General features: G+C 41.2%; 1 protein-coding gene across 1 annotated transcript; it reads left to right on the top strand.

Annotated features, from left to right (window-relative positions):
• The first annotated feature begins 1144 nt into the window (after window positions 1-1144).
• On the top strand, window positions 1145-15350 carry LOC147205918 (carbohydrate sulfotransferase 1). The gene is made up of 4 exons (XM_086110180.1): window positions 1145-1249; window positions 1447-1515; window positions 8216-8391; window positions 12467-15350. Exons 3-4 carry the CDS (start codon window positions 8253-8255, stop codon window positions 13633-13635), a joined length of 1308 nt encoding a protein of 435 aa, XP_085966306.1. The 5' UTR covers window positions 1145-1249; window positions 1447-1515; window positions 8216-8252; the 3' UTR covers window positions 13636-15350.
• Window positions 15351-21487: the final 6137 nt, after the last annotated feature.

Genomic DNA, 21487 nt, shown 5'->3' with positions numbered 1-21487 from the left:
GATTATGAAGTAATAAAACATATGACAAACAATACATTATCTTGGTCTTACAGCTGTGAAGCAAGTTCAAACTTGAGTAGACATATCATATGAGAGCTCAAATCTTAAGCAATGCCATACTTGGCTATCCATCCATTTTTATTGTGACAGTGGGGTCACAGGTGAGCTTTAGCCTATTAAAACAGACTTTTGGTGAAAGACAGGTTGCACCCTGGATTCCATTAAATGCCTGATGCCTTTCTGCAGATGAGTAAAGGAATACCCATGGCCACTATAGGATGAAAAAAAAGGAATTATCCTCTAAAAGGATTTGTCAGGTACATGTGCAATCCAAAAACAGTCATTGTTCAAACCAATTTTTGTTCAATGAACATACTTACACCAGTGTGACTGAGTCAGAGCAGGAGATGATCTATAAAAACGAGCAGACCGCCCACTACCACACACACACACACACACACACGCCTCTACCTCCACCCAAGATCCCTTTCTAGGACTGATGATGCTGTCACTTGCTGAATCTGAACCCACAATGACCCCCATGAGCCATGATATTGAACTTAATGCTCTGTACATGGAAGTCGGAAACATACGTGATGATTGCAGTCATCCTCACTTGAATGAGGGATCACAAAGGTCATTGTGCAAGTGTGTGTGTGTGTGTGTGTGTGCGTACACGTATGTGCGTCATCTTGATTCATTTGATGTTAGTAAAAATCCCTGCTAAGAACATTACATTGAGAGAGGGTACATTGATGATGCTTATCTTCATAGTGAGAAGTGATTGTTAATGCCTGACAGCAGCTGATGAAAGCTGCTTCCAAGATATGAGCAATGTCTTACAATTAAAGAAGAGCACACATTTCCGGTTTGCATTGTGTACAAAACGAAATCAATTCATGGGTTTAAAATCAGGCATTATTTATTCAGGCAGCATGCAACACAGCATGCACTATGCACACCATAAAATGTGCAGGATGAGGCTCAACAATACAATCTTGCAACCAATCTGGAGACTTCAGTTGAAGCCTGTGTGCTCTCTTGCCCCCACCTCCCTCCTCCTCTTCTTCCTCCTCCTCCTCCTCCTCATTCTCCTCACTCAGCCTCCCGCTGCTCTGGCGCATCTCCATTCCTAACTCCTGCACCGGCTCCTCAGCATCTCTCTCTCACACACACAAAACCAAAAGAAAGGGGGGAAAAAAGCACCACAGACGACCGGACCATTGTAGTATTATCAACCAGGCTCGCGGTAAGGAAACCATTCAAGTTCTATGTTTTTACTGCGTTTACATACACTGAGCTGCAAAATGAATGTCTATAAAGAGGAGCTATGATCAGACTTTTTAATGCATGACAGTGAGTCTGTGAGGTTACACTTTTCATTGTTAATTACAGCACGCCATGTTGCAATTTTGTTGTTTCTTTCTTCTCCCTCTCTCAATGCAGCTGTGTACAAAGGTTCAAAAGAAGTTCAACGTTCCGTCCAGCTTGTTAATGTCAAATCATTTGTGACAGGTATATTTACACCTTTATATTTTAAAATGCAAACTTTCATTTTGAATTGTATTTTTCACTTGTGTCTGTGTTGGTACTAAAAGATCATGTGGTGCCCCCCTCTCTCTTTGCGCGAGAGTAAAATGCATCTTTGCGACGACTATAATCCGATTAAGTTTCCCTGAGCTGTTTGTATTTTCTTCGTGTGTGTGTGAGTGCGTGTTTATTGGCATAATAGTGCTGGACAAGCTGTATCCTTTGTCTCATCTTTGAGGCTCTGTTATCCCGGGGTAGTGCACTTTTGAAGTAATTTGGGATAGCTAATGCTAGATTTTAAACAATCCTTAAAGGTTGTTGGTAATAAAAATTAAGAGTACGTATACTTGTAGTTATTTTGTACATTTTCTATGACTTATTGTTTCACTTTTTTTGTATTGTTATGTACAGTGTGTGTGCTTATGGGTGACATGAAATAAAAATAATAGGATTGGCTATCGTTTGTTATAATAAACAGCTTTGCCCTGAGGATTATGGACTTTACTGAGCAACACCATAACGGGAAATCAAAAGCACCTCATGTTTCTTCATCACTCGCATCCTAAATCCCTTAGTCCCTCCCTCATCATCTACCTCTGACCTCATTTGTTGCCTTGTGTTCCACATAGTGTGTACTTGCAGGAATGCCATTATGTTCAACACATTTACTGCTATGTTATCTCAGCAGCAGCACCTGTTTTCCTTCACTCCTGGCACTTGGTTGGTTTGTCTTGCAGAGGCTTTTATGAACTCTACAAACACTGTTGTGGGATATTTATTGTATGTATGCTTGTTGCAGGGATACAAAAGACGGAAACCATTTTCTTCACTGTCCAGCTGTTGACACAATATAGCAGTGGTTCTTAACCTGGGTTCGACTGAACCCCAGGGGTTCGGTGAGTCGGTCTCAGGGGTTCGATGGAGCCTCTGCCATGGAGGGTAAGAAACACGCTACTCAACATGTTAATTAGTTATGACACGCCCGCTTGGCCATCACTGGCTGCAGATGATGACATGACATTGCTTGTCCAATCAGTGCTGTGGGAAATTTAGTTCGCTAATTATTCAACGTGTGACTGTCGCTATAGTACAATAAAAAAAAAAGTATAGTTATCTTTTGAAATTTTATTTATTTTTTCTGGTTTTAATAAATGCGTTTTTTTTAATATCTTGAATTTGTAAAAAATATATTTTTTTATTTTTCACTCATGAAGGTTTCGGTGAATGTACATATTAACTGGTTGGGTTTGGTACCTCTAAAAAGGTTAAGAACCACTGCAATATAGCATCGTCTACAGTGCGGCACTTATAAACAAGGGGAGGACAGAAGGCTTGCATATCAATATGCTCTAAATCACTGAAGCATCTGTCTTCCTTCTCCGGAAGGCAGCAGGATGTGAGGAGCTTGCAGTTTGATCATGAGTGGAAAGAAAAAGAAAACCTGTAGCTGTGGAATCGCACAGGTCAGCCAGCTAGTTATGCGGCAGATGCAGTCCAGCGAAAACAGACATTTTGGTTTTCTTAGAACACAAAGATGATCATGGTGACAAATCTGCAATCAGGTCAGAAATGCAGTGTCACACCGGATTTAGGAGATAAAACTGTATGTATTGATCCATCCATCCATTTGCTATAGTGCTTTTCTCATCAGAGTCATGGGTGAACTTGAGCTTGGGTGTTTATTGACTCAACTGAGTACTAGGTATCTATTTTAAGACATGGTCTAATTTAAAGAAGGTATGAATTTGTGCAGATGTTTGTAAGAGTGGAGTGGAGGTACACACCTTGCGATTCATTTTTGTCGGTGGAAAATTAGAATGTTCATGTTGCAGTGGGAATGTAATGGGTAACTTGGTCACATTCGCGGTTTCTATTCCCATGTCCTATTACTTTGTTCCTATCAATAATGCAGTACAGTAGGAGCCAGTAGTAATTATTTCCCACTTAAGACCACATGCACATGGTGGAAAGGTGGCTATAGTAAAGGTATTGACGTATATGTAGCTTGTGGCACACTCTTTTTCTGAAGGTGGAAAAAGGAAGATCTGCAGTAGGAGGGGAACACCCTGAACTGGTTGCCGGCCAATCGCCAGGCACACATAGACAAACAACCCTTTGCACTCACAAAAAAAACCTCGGGACAATCTAGATCAGTGGTTCTTAATCTTTTTAGAGGTACCGAACCCAACCAGTTAATATGCGCATTCATCGAATCCTTCATGAGTGAAAAAAAAAAATATATATATATTTTTTTTTACCAATTCAAGATATTTTTTGAAAAACGCATTTATTAAAAACAGACAAAAGTAAATAAAATTTCAAGAGATAAGTATACTTTTTTTTTTCAATTTTACGACGTACTATCACGACAGTCACACATTGAATACTAAGCGAACTAAATTTCCCACAGCACTGATTGGACAGGAAATGTCATGTGATCATCTGCAGCCAGTGATGGCCAAGTGGGTGTGCTATAACTAACTAACATGTTGAGTCGCGTGTGTCTCACCCTGCATGGCAGAGGCTCCATCAAACCCCTGGGACCGACTCACCGAACCCCTGGGGTTCGGTCAAACCCAGGCTAAGAACCACTGATCTAGGGTGTTCCATTAACCTGCCATGCATGTTTTTGGAATGTGGGTGGAAACCAGAGTACCCAGAGAAAACCCACACAGGCAAGGGGGAGAATATGCATATTCCACACAGGAAGGCCGGAGCCGGAATTGAACCCTGTACCTCTGCACTGTGAGGCGGACGTGCTCACCAGTCGACCAACATGCCGCCCAGACAAAGAATTTTGGTCCAAAATGTGCAATATTTGCAGGGCCTTAATGGCTTTCTCTGCTGGCATAAATCATATCAAAAGTACGGATCTATATTTAAAACTTACATCAAATGGGAATAATTTCTTCCCAGTAGTTGTTTGTCTTCATTTCATAGTGTATCTTGGCAGTGCAGATTCCAGTAGTTTGTGTGTGAATTTTCTTTTGGTACAATCAGATTTCAGCTTTGATTTGTTGCCATGCAAATATTACTTGCCCAATACCTACAGAATTCCAAATGCGGGTGCCAACCACACACATCATTCAAATCGCTGTCTCTCTTTTTTTTTTTTAAATTAGTCAGATTTTACATTCACCACTCTGCACCTCCCTCAGAGTGACATCAGTAGGTTTCCATCCTCTGACTTATTCAGTTATGTTTGTCCCTCTGGTTTGTTGACCTTAAAAATACACACCAAAGATTGATGAACAGGGGAAGACGACGTCGGAAGTGATTAGAATTTCATTTGCATTTTTCATGAAAAATTGGACTTTATGAGGCTCGGTCAAACACCACTGTTGCTGCATTGCTTGTTTCAATCCAGAAATTGATTTTTGGGACACTCACAGAGCAGTAGGAATGAGTGGAACAGTTAGCTTACAGAGACAGGCAGGAGCAAAAAAAAAAATGTCTGCTGCCGTTGCGCAGTGTGTTTATAGTTTGTAGTTTTAATATTGATGAAGGCTGATTATAAACTGCTGCAGTATATTGCAGTGCAAATGTTTGGAGTTGATTGAAGTTGATGCATATTGATAGGTTGTATATTATATATACATTGAGACAAAGGTAACTGTGTTTCTTGTTTCAGTAATAATGGTCCTCATCCTCAAATACGTGAAATGTCTCTTCTTTAATGCCATACGTAGTTATATAGCGTTTCTGTATACAGTGGTCCCTCGCTATTTCGCGGTTCGTTTATCGCGGCTTCAGTGCATCGCAGATTTTTTCAAACATATTCATAAAAATTAAACATTTTTTTTATGTTTTTAATGCTTTTTGTCGTACAGTACTGTATATGTTGCTCTATGTGACTCATTGTTGTTTTGCTGACTTTCGCAGCTTCTCGTGGACTTTTTGCGGACTTAAAAATATATATATAATTTTTTATGTTTACTGTATTTTGCTATTCATAAACTAACCTAACATACATCTTTAAATCTATCCGTATACAGCATTAAGTCATGTTAATTACTTCAAAATTTACTTTACATGCATGTATACCATTAAATTTGACCTTATGAATATTATGGGGGGGGGGGTCGCTACTTCGCGGATTTTCGTTTATCGCGGGTGGTCCCCATTAACCGCGTGGGATTACTGTATTATTTTACGATGTGATGGTGTTATTAAGAGATGGAATAGGTCACTTAAATACCCACTGAAGGCACACGTCCAAAACTCATCCCCTGCTACTGCATATTAGCAGCCCTTTTTGTAGATCTATTTCCCCAAGCAGACATAAAATAAAAGAGGTCATAAGTACAAAATGCATGTATAAATGTTTGTCATTCCCTGTGTCGTTCCAAGTGTATGAAGAATCAATTTCCTCGTGAAGGGTTGATCGTGTAATTGCTGTTGGTTTGTAATTGTATTCAAACGGAATTTCTTATGATGTCGATCTGTTTCTTTTCTGCATCCCGCAGTGTCTTTGGTTTGGTGCTGTTAATGATTAATGGAACATCAAAAGCTGATCGCAGCTCAATGCGACGCAGATATGAGTCTGCAACTTGGACACATACGCAGCATTGATGAACAAGGAGCAGACTTGCAAAACAAAGCGACAGAAAGAAAGCAATAATGTCAGTGATGTGATGTATCATTTATTGTGGCTTTGATTGTGGTTACCTGAGCACAGCCACTTTGAGTGATGGAGAGTCAGGGCTCTTAGGTGAATAACCAACATCGCTTTTATACGCAAAGACTAGGACAAATGGATGTCTGCCGATTTTATAGATACTTTACGAAAAAGGCTTTTGCTTCCTTATGTCAACTCAACTCAACTCAATTGTATTCATAGAGCACTTTCAAACAGCCATCACTGCATCCAAAGTGCTGTACATGGAGCAATTTAACAAATACAATAAACAGTCAAATAAATCGGTAACAAAGACGGTAGAAAGCACCGAACAGTAGAACCAAGAACAAATCTAAGTCATGCTGAGTCGAATGCCAAAGAATACAAGTGAGTTTTGAGGAGGGTTTTGAAGATGGGCAGCGAGGAGGCTTGCCGAATGTTCAGTGGGAGGTCATTCCAGAGAGAGGGACCAGCAACAGAAAAGGCTCGATCCCCTCTGAGCCTCAGTTTAGTTCTTGGTACTTCTAATAATGTCTGGTCCGCAGACCTGAGGCGCCGGGCAGGTGTGTAGGGGCGGATGAGCTCAGAGAGGTAAGGTGGCGCGAGGTCATTTAGAGATTTGAAAACAAATAAGAGGATCTTGAAAATAACTCTAAAATGTATGGGGAGCCAGTGAAGGGATGCCAGAGTAGGAGTTATGTGCTCCCTCTTACAAGTACCAGTCAAGAGGCGGGCAGCGGCATTCTGGATGGTCAAAGAGGGTCTCAAAAGTGTGCAAGAGAAAGTTTAGCATTTTCATTGTCAAAGACAAGGTGGACATTTGGGCTTTTATCGGAGCTGGTATTTAAGGCTAAATTGCCCAAAAGGCAGGAAAATTGATTGAAATAAGGCTACTGTGTGTCTGGTATACTGCTCTTATTGTTTGGGACTCTGTCTTCCTTTAGGAAAAAACATCTTTAAGACAAGAGTTTTTAAAGGGACTTAAGATGCACGAGCAAAAGAAATAAATTTTTAAAACAGATTAAAAAAACATATCTATTCTTAAAACTGATTTGCTGATTTCAGAAAATAGGTTGTAAGGTAAGAATGGAGACTGGTGTAAGCAGCAATCTCTACAGCTGAAAGAATGATTGTTGACCAAGATGTATAATAAAGATTAATTTATCACTAAGAAAGTAATACCTAAATCGGAGCCACCTTAATATGTTTAACAGACTTCTAACTTGAGATTTCTCACAAGCACTGTAATGAATTTTGATCAAGTTATTAAGATTTGATTATTTTTTAAATTTGTCTTTGCTTGAGACCTCAGCTAGTTACAGTATTTATGAATGGTTATTATAGCACTGCTAGACCTTTTGCACAATACTGAATAAATTAGTATAAAATTACTGAATGCTATTTTTTTTAATTTTGGTAAACTACATACATAGTCAAAGACACACAAATTATTAACTTATCATCCATCCATCCATCCATTTTCCAATCCGCTTTATCATCACAAGGGTCTCGGGGCATGCTGGAGCCTATCCCAGCTGTTTTTGGTCAGTAGACGGGGGACACCCTGAACCGGTTGCCAGCTAATCGCAGGGCACACAGAGAAGAACAACCATCCGCGCTCACACTCACACCTAGGAACAACTTAGAGTGTTCGATCAGCCTGCCATGCATGTTTTTAGAATGTGGGTGGGAGGAAACCGGAGTGCCCGGAGAAAACCCACGCAGGCCCGGGGAGAACATGCAAACTCCACACAGGAGGGCCGAGCCGGGATCGAACCCACGACCTCTGCACTGTGAGGTCGACGAGCTAACCACTTTTTCACCGGGCCGCCCTTAACTTATCATATATATGCATATTTTTTTAACACACAAAACTTGCATTCAAAGTAAAAAAAAGCTGATTAAAAAAAGGCCTGCACCTTTCAAGGGCCCTTAAGCATAGCCACAGAAACATAAGAAATTAGCAAAAGTTGTACTTGTATTAATATGACCAAATCAATCAAAATGGAATCTCATTGTCTTTGTGTGCGTGTGTGTGTGTGTGTGTGTGTGTGCGCGCATCATCAGTGTGAAGGATGTAGAGCCATCGGGGTGGAGGAACAGGATGGAGTGCTCCTGGAAGGCAGTGCTGCTGCTGGTGTGTGCTTCACTGGGGGTCCAATACACAGCCATTCGCACCCTGAGGGACTCACTCGCTGGACCCTGTCAGGGTGTTTACCAGTGTCAGAGCAGACATCACAGAGGTACCCCAACCAGTCCAAACATCTAACATTAACAATATATACATCATTTAGGATGACATGTCTTGTACATGTCAGTGTTCCCTCCCATTGGTCAGATGTCGTAGGTCGTAATGCATGCACTCAAAAAAGAGGCTTCCACAGAGGAGCACCAAGTTTACACTAGCTATTCATTTGCTTCACTCAAACGGCGTGTGGTTATTTGCACTGGTGGTTTTTAATTAGACATTGTTAATCAATGAGACTCATTTGCGTTGGGGTGGGCAATTTCTCCAGCAAATATATGTATTTAACCTCAAATAAATAGTGCAAAACCATTGGCAAACGGAGGCGCATTCCGCTTTTACCTCAGTGAGTGTCGCATTTCACCAACTTCGCGTGCTTTGCGAATCAAACATAGTCTCCATAGACTCCATTATTTTCCACTCACTCCTTGAGTGAATTCAGCTCTCAGTTCATCCAGATAAAGTCCTTCTCTTTCGCCGCTTTCCCTGTGACTTCAGGTGTGCCCAAGGGCTCTGTCCTAGGGCCCCTGCTTTTCTCCATCTACCTCCTCCCCTTTGGTACTACTTTCCATTAATAATTTGATTCCATTGCCTTGCGAATGACACCCCGCTCCACCTCTCCTTTAAACACATATAAAACATATCATATATAACACATATAAACACAAAACCCTTATATCCTGCCTATCAGACATCAATGCCTGGTTCACATCTAAATTCATGAACAAAACCAAAATTCTCTGAAATGGTACCGCATTTACATTATCCAAAGTTGACAGCTTTACCATCTCGAGTTGGTCAATCCTTGATCTAACTTTCACTTCAGGTTAAGAATCTGAGGCGTCATCCTCGACAGCAGACTATCATTCAGTTTACCTATCAGTGACATAACACAGAATGCTTACTTCCACCGATGCAGGATCGATGGGCTCCACCCCTCCCTCATCGCTACCCTGGTTGACAGTCTTGTTACCTTCCATATTGAATACTACAAATCTCTCCTCTTTGGATTGGATTGGATAAAACTTTATTGTCAAATGTACTGTATGTGTAACATGTAACATACAGCACAGATGAAATTTCTTCCCTCTCAACATAAAACAAGAGGAGCTGCTACGGGTGTCGCGCCGCTATCAAAAGAAAAGTTAACAAAAAAAAGACAAAATAATACTAAACAACACATGAGACCTCCCTCACAAGTGACTACATAATCTCCATCTGGTCCAGAACTCTGTTGCACACCTCATTACTCAAACCGCCTCTTTCAATCATATAACCCCCCATCCTTCAAGAAACTTCCCTGGCTCCCAGTCAAAGAGAGGATCCACTTCAAACTCCTGCTTTACACCTTTGAGGCCATACACAACATCCATATTAGTCTGACCTCCAACAAAACACCAGTCCAACCTCCACCCTCAGGTCCTCCTCCTGCATCCATCTGACTGCACCCATCGCTTGTCTCAGGACCACGGGGAGCAGAGTTATGCGTCATTTTGCTCAGCAGCTCTGGGACTCCGCAACTTGACCTCAGATTCTCTCATCACATTCAAAATAAAACTCAAAATATATCTGTTCAGTATAACATACTCACTTTAACGTCATTGCTCTGTATTTATTTTCTCTATTATCTCTTTGATTTCATGTACAGTGTCTTTGAGGGTCTTGAACGGCGCTTACAAATAAAATGTATTATGAGTAATATTAGACAGGTCAAATCACAGTGGAACAATGATGCAGTAGAAGTCAAAGAAAGAGAGCACGTAATTAACCTGATGAATCCCCATGTGGAGGTGTGAAGAAAAAATTAGATTTGTGATTCATTTTACAATCAGCTTCTAAATTTTCCTCAATTAATCCTCTCTTGTACTGTGCCTGTTACTGGCACCCGCATTTGCAATCTACTCCCCATCAGGAGTAATTACATGTTAGCTGTTTGTATTATATACAGTATATGCATTTCATAAGCCACCACAGTCACCACAAGAAGATAGTCTTGGTGGTCCCCTTTTTAAGAAGCAGTGTGTCCTAACTATATAGACTTTATATTGTACAGTATATATTGTACACCTATATTGGAAAGCATAGCAGTCATTGCTGTATTCCTGAAGAATGCTGCGGTGAGCCCAGTTTCCTAACCTCCGAGCCAGGAGGTGCACCAAAGTGCGATGTATACTGTACCAAGGCACTGGGGCAGGCATGGAAGTTCGCCCAATCAGGATGTGTGATTTGGAAAAGGCATTCAAATCTGTTCTTTTTGGTATCCAATAGGAATGAGCCAAAATCACCGGGAGAACTGCGGGTCATTTGGTACCTATACAATTCAAGCAGCAAACATTTGTTTCACATTGACAAAGGACTCTGCCAAGGCTCCGCATCTGTTGCAGCTGACGGTGGCATTTCTGGGAAGATTTAAATCTGCTGCTCTCGGTCGGAAAGGAGCAGATTTCTGGTTCTGATTTACTGGTAGATTTATGATCCCACACTCACATATGGTTGTTTATAAATGTGAGCTGATCGGGAAACATTCATAAGTGCTCCAGGCCTGTGTTCAGGTCTAAGGGACACACTGGAAGGACTCACTCTTGGCCTGGGAATACCCCAGTGTCTTTTCAGTGGAGCTGGTGGAGACTGCCAGAAATTAGGAAGTCTCAGCTTTCATGCTCAGACTGCTGCTTCGCAGCCAAGGAAAGTGAGTATTGTTGTGAAATGTTTGTACATTATACTTAGTGTAATAAGACTTCATTTCGGCCTATTATTTTTTAATCTAGCCATCCATTCGTATATGCCACTTGTTTTGTCCAGGGTCACGTTTGAAATGGAGCCTACTTTTGAAATCTTATTTTCATTTTATTATGTATTTAAAAGGGACAATAAACTGGTACATGGCCTGCATAAATGTCCCAAAGTTAGCATACAGCTAATTTACATTCGTGGTCTCTTTGCGGGTCACATAAAACATAGACAGCCACATTTAAACATGGAAGAAAATCCTTCAATAGTTCACACTGTCACTTTTAATCAACAGCCTAAAGTGCCTAAGTGCAAGTAGTAAAGTGCTTTCAATATTTAGTGCTTCAGTTACTACAAATTATTTAAAAATAATTAAGTATCGATTAAAATGTGCAAGAAAGTCTAGATGTGTTGGTCCTCTTCTGCCTCTTGGGGAGGATCAATGCAATGATCAAAATGTCTCGATAAATACAGTCACTATAAGGCATTCATACATATTGTACTGTATCCAGTTGAAAGCTTTAGTGGTAGAGTACAGGACAAGCACATACAATGGATGCATACATATGTGTGTGCAAACATCATTAGGTAAAATGCGCAACCATGGCACATGCTACAAGTATCATGTGACATGAGGTTCGAACAACTGTAATGAGCGCAATATTGGTTGGATTTAAGGCAGTTTTTTTAGATGACTTTTGATCGTATGATATGTGGGGGATTCTCTTATTGGATGAGGGATTATTTTTGTCGGCATGCATTTGTTTTGAGTACTTTGCCATTGGTCTGGTAGATCAGTTACAGTATATAAGTTTAAAAAAAAAAGAACTGGTATCGAGCAAGTGGAAAGTATAGAGCCCTGCGGGACCTCTACTGGCCACTCTACTACTGGTGTGTTGACATTGACCACACCACACTGTGTTCGGTTATCGAGAAATTATTTCATCCCCTTTAAAGCTTGTTCTGAAGAATTTAATGTATTGTAGTTAATTTAGCTAAAAGTATTTCATGGTCAACAGTGTCAAATGCTTTTTAAAATGATTATTTTTGGGACCACTTGTATGTTATTTGGTGTATTTGACCTTGGGTGGCAGGCAGGGTACACACTAGACAACCAATAGCCGGGCACGTATCGAAAAACAACCCTCTACACATGGAAATTTAGAGTATGCACCTAACCTGCGGTTTATATTTTCGGAATGCAGAAGAAAGTCACCCACAAACCCACACAAGCATAGCGAGATCATGCAAACTCCACACCGAAAAAAACCCTGAAGAAATACGATGCAAAGAGAAAATACAATTGCATATGGACTGAAGACTGTTTTTTTTCCTCCTCAAAGAATCCAATTGGAAAACTCTTTGTGATGACAGTTGGATGTCCATGGAGACCGCTCGGAAGCACATCCTACTGTTTGCCACCACACGCAGCGGTTCATCCTTCACCGGACAGCTGCTCAATCAGCACCCTGAGATCTTTTACATGTTCGAACCTCTTTACCACGTCCAGCAGGCATTCACAAATTCCAGTGGCAGGATTCGTCGTACTTTGGACCGCCGGGCGCTACTGGGAGCGTACAGAGACCTCCTGCTCAACTTGTACAAATGCGACCTTCACTTTATCGAGAGTTACATCCGCCCTGAGCCCCAGGACCATGTCACTAATTCCTTCTTTCGTAGAAGCTCGAGTCATGCCCTTTGTTCTCCTCCTGTTTGTCTGGAAGGAGGGAATGGAGCAGCACTGGATCCACCTGAAGAAAGTTGGTGTACCAAGAAGTGCGGCATCTTGAACCTAACCTTAGCATCAAAGTCGTGCCAGACAAGAGGCCATGTAGCCATAAAAACTGTTCGCATCCCCGAGGTGAAGGACCTGCGAACTTTGGTTGAAGATCCGCGTCTGGACTTAAAGATCATCCACCTGGTGAGAGACCCTCGAGCCATTCTCGCCTCACGCATGACAGCGTTTTCAGATCAGTTCCGTGCTTGGAAAATCTGGAACGCGACAGGACGGCAACCGCGATATGTGGATCTATCGCAGATCACCAGCACCTGCAAGGACATGGTGGCGTCTGCAGAAGCAGGACTGCAGAGACCGGCTTGGCTGCAGGGCCGCTACCTTTTAGTGAGATATGAAGACCTAGCTTTTAACCCGAAACACATGGCCAACAAGCTCTACCAGTTTATTGGCCTAGAGATGGAGGATAGGGTGCAGACATGGATAACAAGGAACACCAACAGCAATTTGTCTGCTCCATTTGAATGGAATTACAAATACTCCACCACCAGAGACTCCAGAATGACGGCTGAGAGTTGGAGGCTCCATCTCGGTTTTGATATTGTCAGAACTGTGCAGAATCTGTGTAACGACACTCTGGCCCTGCTGGGTTACAGACGTGTCCATTCGACAATCCAACTCAGAAACTTGTCCTATAGTCTAGTCAAACCCATCACATTTCAAACCAACCTTTCCCAAACTTGGGGCATGACCAAAAATGGTCAGGCAAGCACATAATTTATCAGCAAGGTTTTTTTCTTTGTATGTATTTAAGTTACTTGGGTGTATTTTCTTTCTTTGTTTCTTTCTTTCTTTGATAAATGTGTCAACACAATTAACCTTGGGAGATGTTCTAAATTGTCAAGATGCTAAAGTGATGAAACAAAATTCAGGATTGATGCAAATATCGTATTTACATCTTCAATACTGATGTGCCAGATACCAAAATGTTTGCACAGATCAAAAATAATTACACAGTATATTGCTGTGTGTTGTTTGTATGAGCGAATGAATATTGATTTATGCTACAAATACTGCATATTGTGTGCATACTGGATGTGCATTGGGCATTTTGTCATTTTAAAGACTCAAGAGACAAAATGAAAGAAGAAAGAAAAAAATTGAGTAGCTCAGTGAAATCCAAGAGTGTTTTAATTTTCATTCTTAGAGGAATGTAAAATTATGCTCTACTTTGGTGATGTTGAATCGAGTACATCCATCCATCCATCCATTTTCCGAACCGCTTGATCCTCACTAGGGTTGCGGGGGGTGCTGGAGCCTATCCCAGCCATCTCCGGGCAGTAGGCGGGGGACACCCTGAATCAGTTGCCAGCCAATCGCAGGGCACACAGAGACGAACAACCATCCACGCCCACACTCACACCTAGGGACAATTTAGAGCGTCCAATCAGCCTGACATGCATGTTTTTTGGAATGTGGGAGGAAACCGGAGCACCCGGAGAAAACCCACGCAGGCCCGGGGAGAACATGCAAACTCCACACAGGGAGGCCGGAGCTGGAATCGAACCCGGTACCGCTGCACTGTGAAGCCGACGTGCTAACCACTCGACTACCGGGCCGCCTTGAATCGAGTACATTCCAGTGTAATTGTTTCATCGAATAATTTCACACGAAATTGGAATCCATTCAGTTACTTTGTCCTTCAGCCAAACGAACTGGAGTCTTTTGTCAAGAAGTGCAAATTTGGGAAACTCGTTTAATTTGGAATCCAATTTCTTCATATGCAACATATCAGATATCTTCGAAGTCCATGTTCTTTGTAGACAGACACAGCCACTGATCAGCGAGCGAAGGTTGCTTCCAATTTTAGAAATAATCCTTCGCATCATGTCTCAATGTCATTTGTGAAGAACTTAGAAGATTTTATTTTTGAGGGTGAGGAGGTTGGCGGGTAACAACTAATTCTCACGAGAATCAAAATGGTAACGGTGACTTTGATTTTGTTTCCTTTCAAACAGCGTCATAATTATGTGGCAACTGTAATGGTGGACTGCTCACCGTAATGAGCTTTAATGCCCAAGCCATTAAATAAAACCACTGCTGGCTTCAGGAAAGGTAAGAAATTGGAGCAAAACGATCAGGTATCTCCATACAGACTATTAGAGTAAATCTCAGGTAAAGTTACCCTTCCAATAACGGAATCTGTTCATTTACTTTCTATCTTTCTTGCAGCTGCTCTTACAATTGCTGACACCAAGAGTTACCCAATCTAAAGATCCTGGGGAGGGTAAACAGATTTTCAAATGCATGGTAAAACGAAGAAAATCTGCAGGCCTTACAACATGCTCTTCATAAATTACACTTTTAGCCCAGTCAAGAAAATGTACGTCTTTTTTATTTTTTGCTGTTCCCTCCCTGTCACGCAAGATGCAAAAGTGGACTGAGTCAGCTGTAAGCTAATTAGCCATTTCTTTGCACTCAATAAAAGTAGTTTCTTTCCATCCCCTTGACTGTGCTGACAAAATTGTGTCAATACCGCTAAAATTTTGAGGTGCATGCTGGGGCGGGGGGGGGGGGGGGGGGACTGCAAAAAATCCATATTTTCCTGGCTGCTGTTTCAGTCCTGTTGATGAGCCAAATGCAATACGTTTGATCATTTAAGTTCTTCTTCTTTAGCTCACTAGTGTAAAGCGGGAGAAAGCACTCTGTCTGGTGAGATCTAATTTACTTTTAAGCCACTGTGGAAAATACAAATCAAAGCATTTGTGAACGTACTGAATCAGCAGAAACAACCCCACCCAACCACAACACATGTTGCAAGACATTAACGCGGCTTGAATGGCAAATTTGGGCTGATGAAACCATGCCGCTGGACAGAGAGCAGGCCCGAGATGAAATTGAATTGAATTTACTGCAAAACTTAGTACTGTACTATTATTTGTACTTTACATGATCAAATCTATAATACGTGATTTTGGAAAGAAGGAAAACCTTTAATACAGTCATGTTCATTTACTTTTCATTGTACTAAATGAAACGTTATCATTTCGCAACTTCATATCTCATCATTCCAGCATGCTGCAAAATTGCATAAACGAAACGCACCACTCAGTTGAACACAAGAGGCTGCCAAAGCTGGTCCATCAATGCATTTGGTGATCTTCATGGTGTAATACATATTTTAAGGACACTTTTGAGGGTGAAAGTATTGCATTTCTTGATAGCTCCAATGTCGATGGTGTTTTTTTTTTTGTTTTTTTTTTTAAACATGCTCATCTCTCTTGACCAGAATGACATGATTCTACATCATCAGGTCACAGCCTTGGCAGAGCGCAGACTGTGAGAAGCAGCTGCTGCTGATGTTTTGTTAAGTACCATCTTGACCTTCCAGTCCTGCTCTTGTGTCACTGTTGATGGAATCAGCTCTGTAGCATAATTTCCCCTCTGTATTTCCTTAACACCCCTCCGTAATCACCAGGTTTAACTAGTGGCTGCTTATAATGAGATGAGAAGAAGGATGTCCTTGGAGTTGATCCTCTCGCTGCAGGTATGTGGTCCACGCAGGCTTTAATATCACCAAGTCTTCATGGTTCGTTAAGACCCTCATATGGGCAAGCAGCCAGGAAATTGGCAAATAAGGAGCTCATATACTGCCACACTGACGCACAAGCACGTTACTGTCATTTTGCGTTGTTGCATGCATACAAACATGCACTGCTTCTTTGTTCCTGTGCTTTAATAGAGATGTATTTTGGCAGCTGACGAGTATAAAGAGTGGTCACACCACATACTGCCTTTTTTTAGAATGCCATTGATTTAAGAAAAGTCAGAGGCTGGGGAGAGCACCGCAAACAGCATGTTGACAAACGACTTAAAATGACTTGTGAAAAGTGCTGTTGACAACTGGAGAAAAGTTACCGGGAGCTGGCCGTTTCAATTTGAATCATCACCTCAAAACAGCTGCCAGTTTAAATGCACCTTTCAGCACAGAGAGCCACTGTGTGCAGTGTAACATATGGCATCAAAATATTTTAATCGTGACATTCATGATGGTGAGAAAATACTTTAAGCTCCGAAGCACGGCGGCCTTTTCCCTATTTTCCCAAACACCGCAATCCCACAGGCACTGGCACAGACATATTGCATTTTTCACACTGCTCACTGGAAAGCAAAGATGTCATTTATAGAGAGATTAAGGAGCATTTAGAAAACACTTTGAGCCGCTGGGGCCGCAAGCAGACATCAGCCGCAGTGCCCGCCTCACTCACACACTGTTATTTCCCCCATGTGCGCATTTCAGACGTTCACAGACAACACCGTGCATGCAATCCCTGCTGTTTATCTGTTGCCGCCTCTCTTCTCTTCTGTGCTCTCTTTTCAACAGTTGGAACCATTTTCCATAGTTCGCTTGAGTCGCGACACTTCAATTCCTGATTTTGAGCAGGTCCAAAAAAAGTCCTTCCTGTTGCCGGTCCAGCAAATTTTTGTGAGCTTCTCACTGATCTTAAAATTGGTGTCAGCATCCGATTGCCAATGTAAAAAGTGCAAAGATAGAAAAGTATATAAAAGAGTGTTTCAGGGTCGAATGATGCTAATTCACCTCACCAGGTCTCAGGGTCTGTCGCCTCAGGGGCTCTTACTTGTGCAGGAGTTTGAAAAAAAAATCAATTCAAAGTGAGAAACACTCAGATGTTTGACAGTATACAGTATATGAATATTGGTCTACTGCCCACCAATAACGATCTCGCACAACTCACAGCCGTCCTCCATCTATTTTCTTTAATTCGCGGCTCCGGTTTCAGAAAGACGTAGGCGTGAAAATGTCTGTGGGGGTTTTTGTTTTCCATTCTCCCCCATAGATGTCTTGTACACCAGGATGTGGAATGAAGTGCTACACGAGGCACAGGCTGCATTATAACAGAAACAGTCGAGGGGGGGGAAGCGTGATCCTTCAAGCTTAGATCGGAAGGTATCTTTTACAGTGGTCTGTGAGTTTGGCTCCTGCAGTCATTTTTATTTATTTGACCTAAATTACTTTTCTTTAGACAACTGTCTCTTCCACCAATTGCTTTTGTCGAAAAAAACAATTTTAAAAAATTGGGGATTTATTTTCTCACAGGTCCCCTAAACAGTGCAGCACCTGGGTGTTTGAAAATTACCAATACACATGAGCAGGTGGGCGTTTACTATAAATGCATCCACCATGAACATTGGGTTACATCCACATGTGAGTGAATCTTTGCACATGCAGTGTGTTTCATTTGCATCATTTGCCTGCATATCTATCTATCTATCTATCTATCCATCTATCCGTCCGTCCATCTCCTGCTCGTTGAACACAGACTGACTTTACTCCAGCTCGATTGTTCTTTTTAGCAGATTATTACTCCATGCTTTTTTGTCAATAATGTACCATGCTTTAATTAGTCCTTCAGTAAGCTCAGCTCATGACCGGAATCAAGGACAAACAGCCTAAGACACGTTTGATCCAAAGAGATGCTAAGATTTTCAGGGAGCATTTTTAGAATGATCCTTCTGCACCTCAAGGTAGGAGTTAGCCTGGACTGACTTGCTTCAGCAAATCTGCAGGATGAAAGCATAGACGAATGCCTTTTCGACGTTGATTCAGAAAAATAAAGCTCTCTGCTCACCCCCTCCCCCTCCATGTCCTTTTCCACACTACATTTTACAGGCTATGATGTGCAAAGGAAAAATATCAAAATGACACAGAGAGGGGTTTAGATGTAAGCATTTCATTTCTAATCATTTCAACACTATCACATCAATATAGAAATTGAACTTCTATCGATTTATTGCTCATAGCAACGTTTGTACACTGACTGGCCGTATCATTTAAATGTAAACAACAATAATTCTACAACATAATCTGTCTTTACAATAATAATGCTTGATTTTAGTTGACACCGTCAAAGAGGTGTTAATTCAACACTACAGTAATCCCTCGTTTATCGCGGTTAATGAGGAGCAAAACCACCCGCGATACATGAAAATCCGCGAAGTAGCGTCCAATTAACATATTAATAATAAAAGTCTGCAAACAGTCCGCGAGAAGCTGCGAAAGTCAGCTAAACAACAGCGAGTCACTTTTTTTTTTTTTATGATTATGTTAAAAATCTGCGATGCACTGAAGCCACGATAAACGAACCGCAAAATAGCGAGGGATCACTGTATCTTAATTTTTATGGTAAGGTAAGCAGTGCTGATCATGAATGGATGGATGGGTTTTCCGTATTTTCTGCATGATAAGGCACATCGGATTTTAAGGCACACCTTCATTGAATGGCCTATTTTAAGACTGTTTTGAATTGAACTGAATACAACTTTATTGTCAAATGTTTTGGACATATGTGTAACATACAGCACAGATGAAATTTCTTCCCTCTCAACATAAAACAATTTTTCATGTATAGGGTGCATTGCATTATAAGATTCAATCGTGGTTGCGGTTGCACTACGCATCCACTAGATGGTGCTAGGCTAAAGGAATACAATACAATTCACCTTTATTTGTATAGAAACTTCACAACCGCTGCAGCTGTAACAATGAGAATTGGTCCAATGAAACATAAAAATACAAATGGCATTACAAAACAATAAATGAAAAACAAATGTTACAAATTGTTTCATCAAAAAGGCACACAAACCTCATGGGATCACATCCACAAGGGGCTAAATATCCTTAGAGGTCTTGCTTGTCTCCTTTGTCCTTCGTTTAGTCGGTCGTGTTAACTATGCTTTTAGTGCTATCTTCATTTCATAATGGCTGTGCATCGCTCACAAAGTAGTTGCCTGTTTGGGTGTGTGTTGGCTAATGCACATGTCAATTTGTGTCGGGCAGAATCCTTTTAGGTTGGCATAGGAACACTAACAGGGAAACAACTCAATGGGGAATATAAAGCATTACAGTCTCTTTATACTATATGCATCTGATTATAGGGTGCGCTGTCGGCTTTTAGGTGTTCCTTATAGTATGGAAATATGGTAATTATATTTAAATTCAATTAAAATTACTATTATGTATGTTATGTATGTAGTGTTATATATCCAACTATTTTCTGTATTACCTTCCTGAGTGGGTGACCTTGAGCCTATCCCAGCCGGGTTAATGTACCTTGGAGAATTAGATAGGACAAAGTTACTTTATCTGTCCCAGCCAATCACAGACAAACAACCATTGACACAAACATCCTCACATATGGACAATTAAGTCATCAAAAAATTGGAACTGGTGAGCAGCCTGCATAGCGTTGTTTTAATTGGCCACAACAATGTTTGTTCAAATGCTGAACAAAGTGCCAACACAGATGTCCCCAAACTCTACTCATTCATCTTTTGAGATACTTGGCCGTCCACGCCTGCTGTTGTTGGCCCAGCTTGAGAACTGTCTACTTTCTTCCTGCCATGCAGCAAGAGCTTGCAAGCTAACCCGTGACTGGTGCTCATCAGCAGGACACGATGAAGGAAGAAATCCATCCACCCAAAAGATGCCGGGAAAGCCACAAGAGGCAGAAGTGAAAAGGAGTGTGTAATGCTTACTCGGGCAAATGAGTTAATGCAACAGCAGAGGGGGTTGGTGCTTCAACAAGAGTAGTAAAACGTTGTGAAAGTGATCGTCAACTCAAGAAACCTGAGCCAGGATGCGTTAGCAAGGGAACTGCATACAAGTTCCACAACTCTTCCCTACCAGTAGTAGCAGCAGCAGCTAGCTAATTGCTTCGTCCTTAAAGGCAAGCGAATTTGTGACGCATGGATGCAGGACGACGGTGAAAGTGATGGATACCCTTTTGAAGAGGAAAAATGCTGACTCTGAACTGGACCCTGGACAAAATCCGGACCCAGATGAAGGTCCTAGTATGAGTGGAGGACAAAAGAAAGGAAAGATCTCCCGCAAAGTTTCTGGTGCGAGGCAATACAATAGAAGTTATTTTTCATTTGGGTTTACTTTTACCGGAGATGCAACGGCCCATACTATGTTGTGCTTGGTATGTGGTGAAAAGCTCCCAAGATCCCAACTAAGCTTAAACGCCATCTCCACAAAAACACCCTTCATTTCGAAACAAAAATGTGGAGTATTTTGTTCGCCTGCGTAAACACACGGAGAAACAAGCAACGTAAACGAGAAAAACCACAAAGGTAAACGAAAGAGCCCTTAAAGCTAGCTACCACGTTGCTGAACTTGTAGCTAAATCAAAACAGTCCTAACATTGTGGCAGAGCAATTAATACATCCCTGCAAAGCCATATTGTAAATGAGTCGCAAGCAGCTAAAGACAATTTCCAGATAACACAATTTCCAGACGTATCGATGATATGTCTGCAGACATCGAAAGTGTGGTTTTGAACAAGATCCGTATCAGTAATACATTTGTATTGCAAGTTGATGAGGCTAATGATATAAGTGGACATGCTCAAGACACAAACTTTCTATTTTGCCAGGACAGGAAAGATTATAAAATTATTTTTTCTTTGTGTTCAAGATGTTGTAATATAATGTCATTCTTCAAAAAATGCTTATTTTAACAATGTAACACTTTAATTGTTAAAATAAGCTTTTTTCACATTTTCAGCTAGTGGTGTGCCGCAGGATTTTTTTCAATGACAGGAAAAAC

This window comes from Hippocampus guttulatus, chromosome 4 (genome assembly GCF_054856545.1).
Source record: "Hippocampus guttulatus isolate MCC_2025c chromosome 4, RoL_Hgut_1.0, whole genome shotgun sequence".
Taxonomy (NCBI): domain Eukaryota; kingdom Metazoa; phylum Chordata; class Actinopteri; order Syngnathiformes; family Syngnathidae; genus Hippocampus; species Hippocampus guttulatus.
Note: the sequence above shows the minus strand (reverse complement) of the source record. Positions and strands in the feature narration are given on the sequence as shown.

Excerpts from the sequence above, each read along its gene's own strand:
- LOC147205918 (XM_086110180.1), top strand. The coding sequence starts at position 8,253 with ATGGAGTGCTCCTGGAAGGCAGTGCTGCTGCTGGTGTGTGCTTCACTG. Across the intron at positions 8,392-12,466 it reads TCAGAGCAGACATCACAGAG|AATCCAATTGGAAAACTCTT; the intron begins GTACCCCAACCA and ends TCCTCCTCAAAG.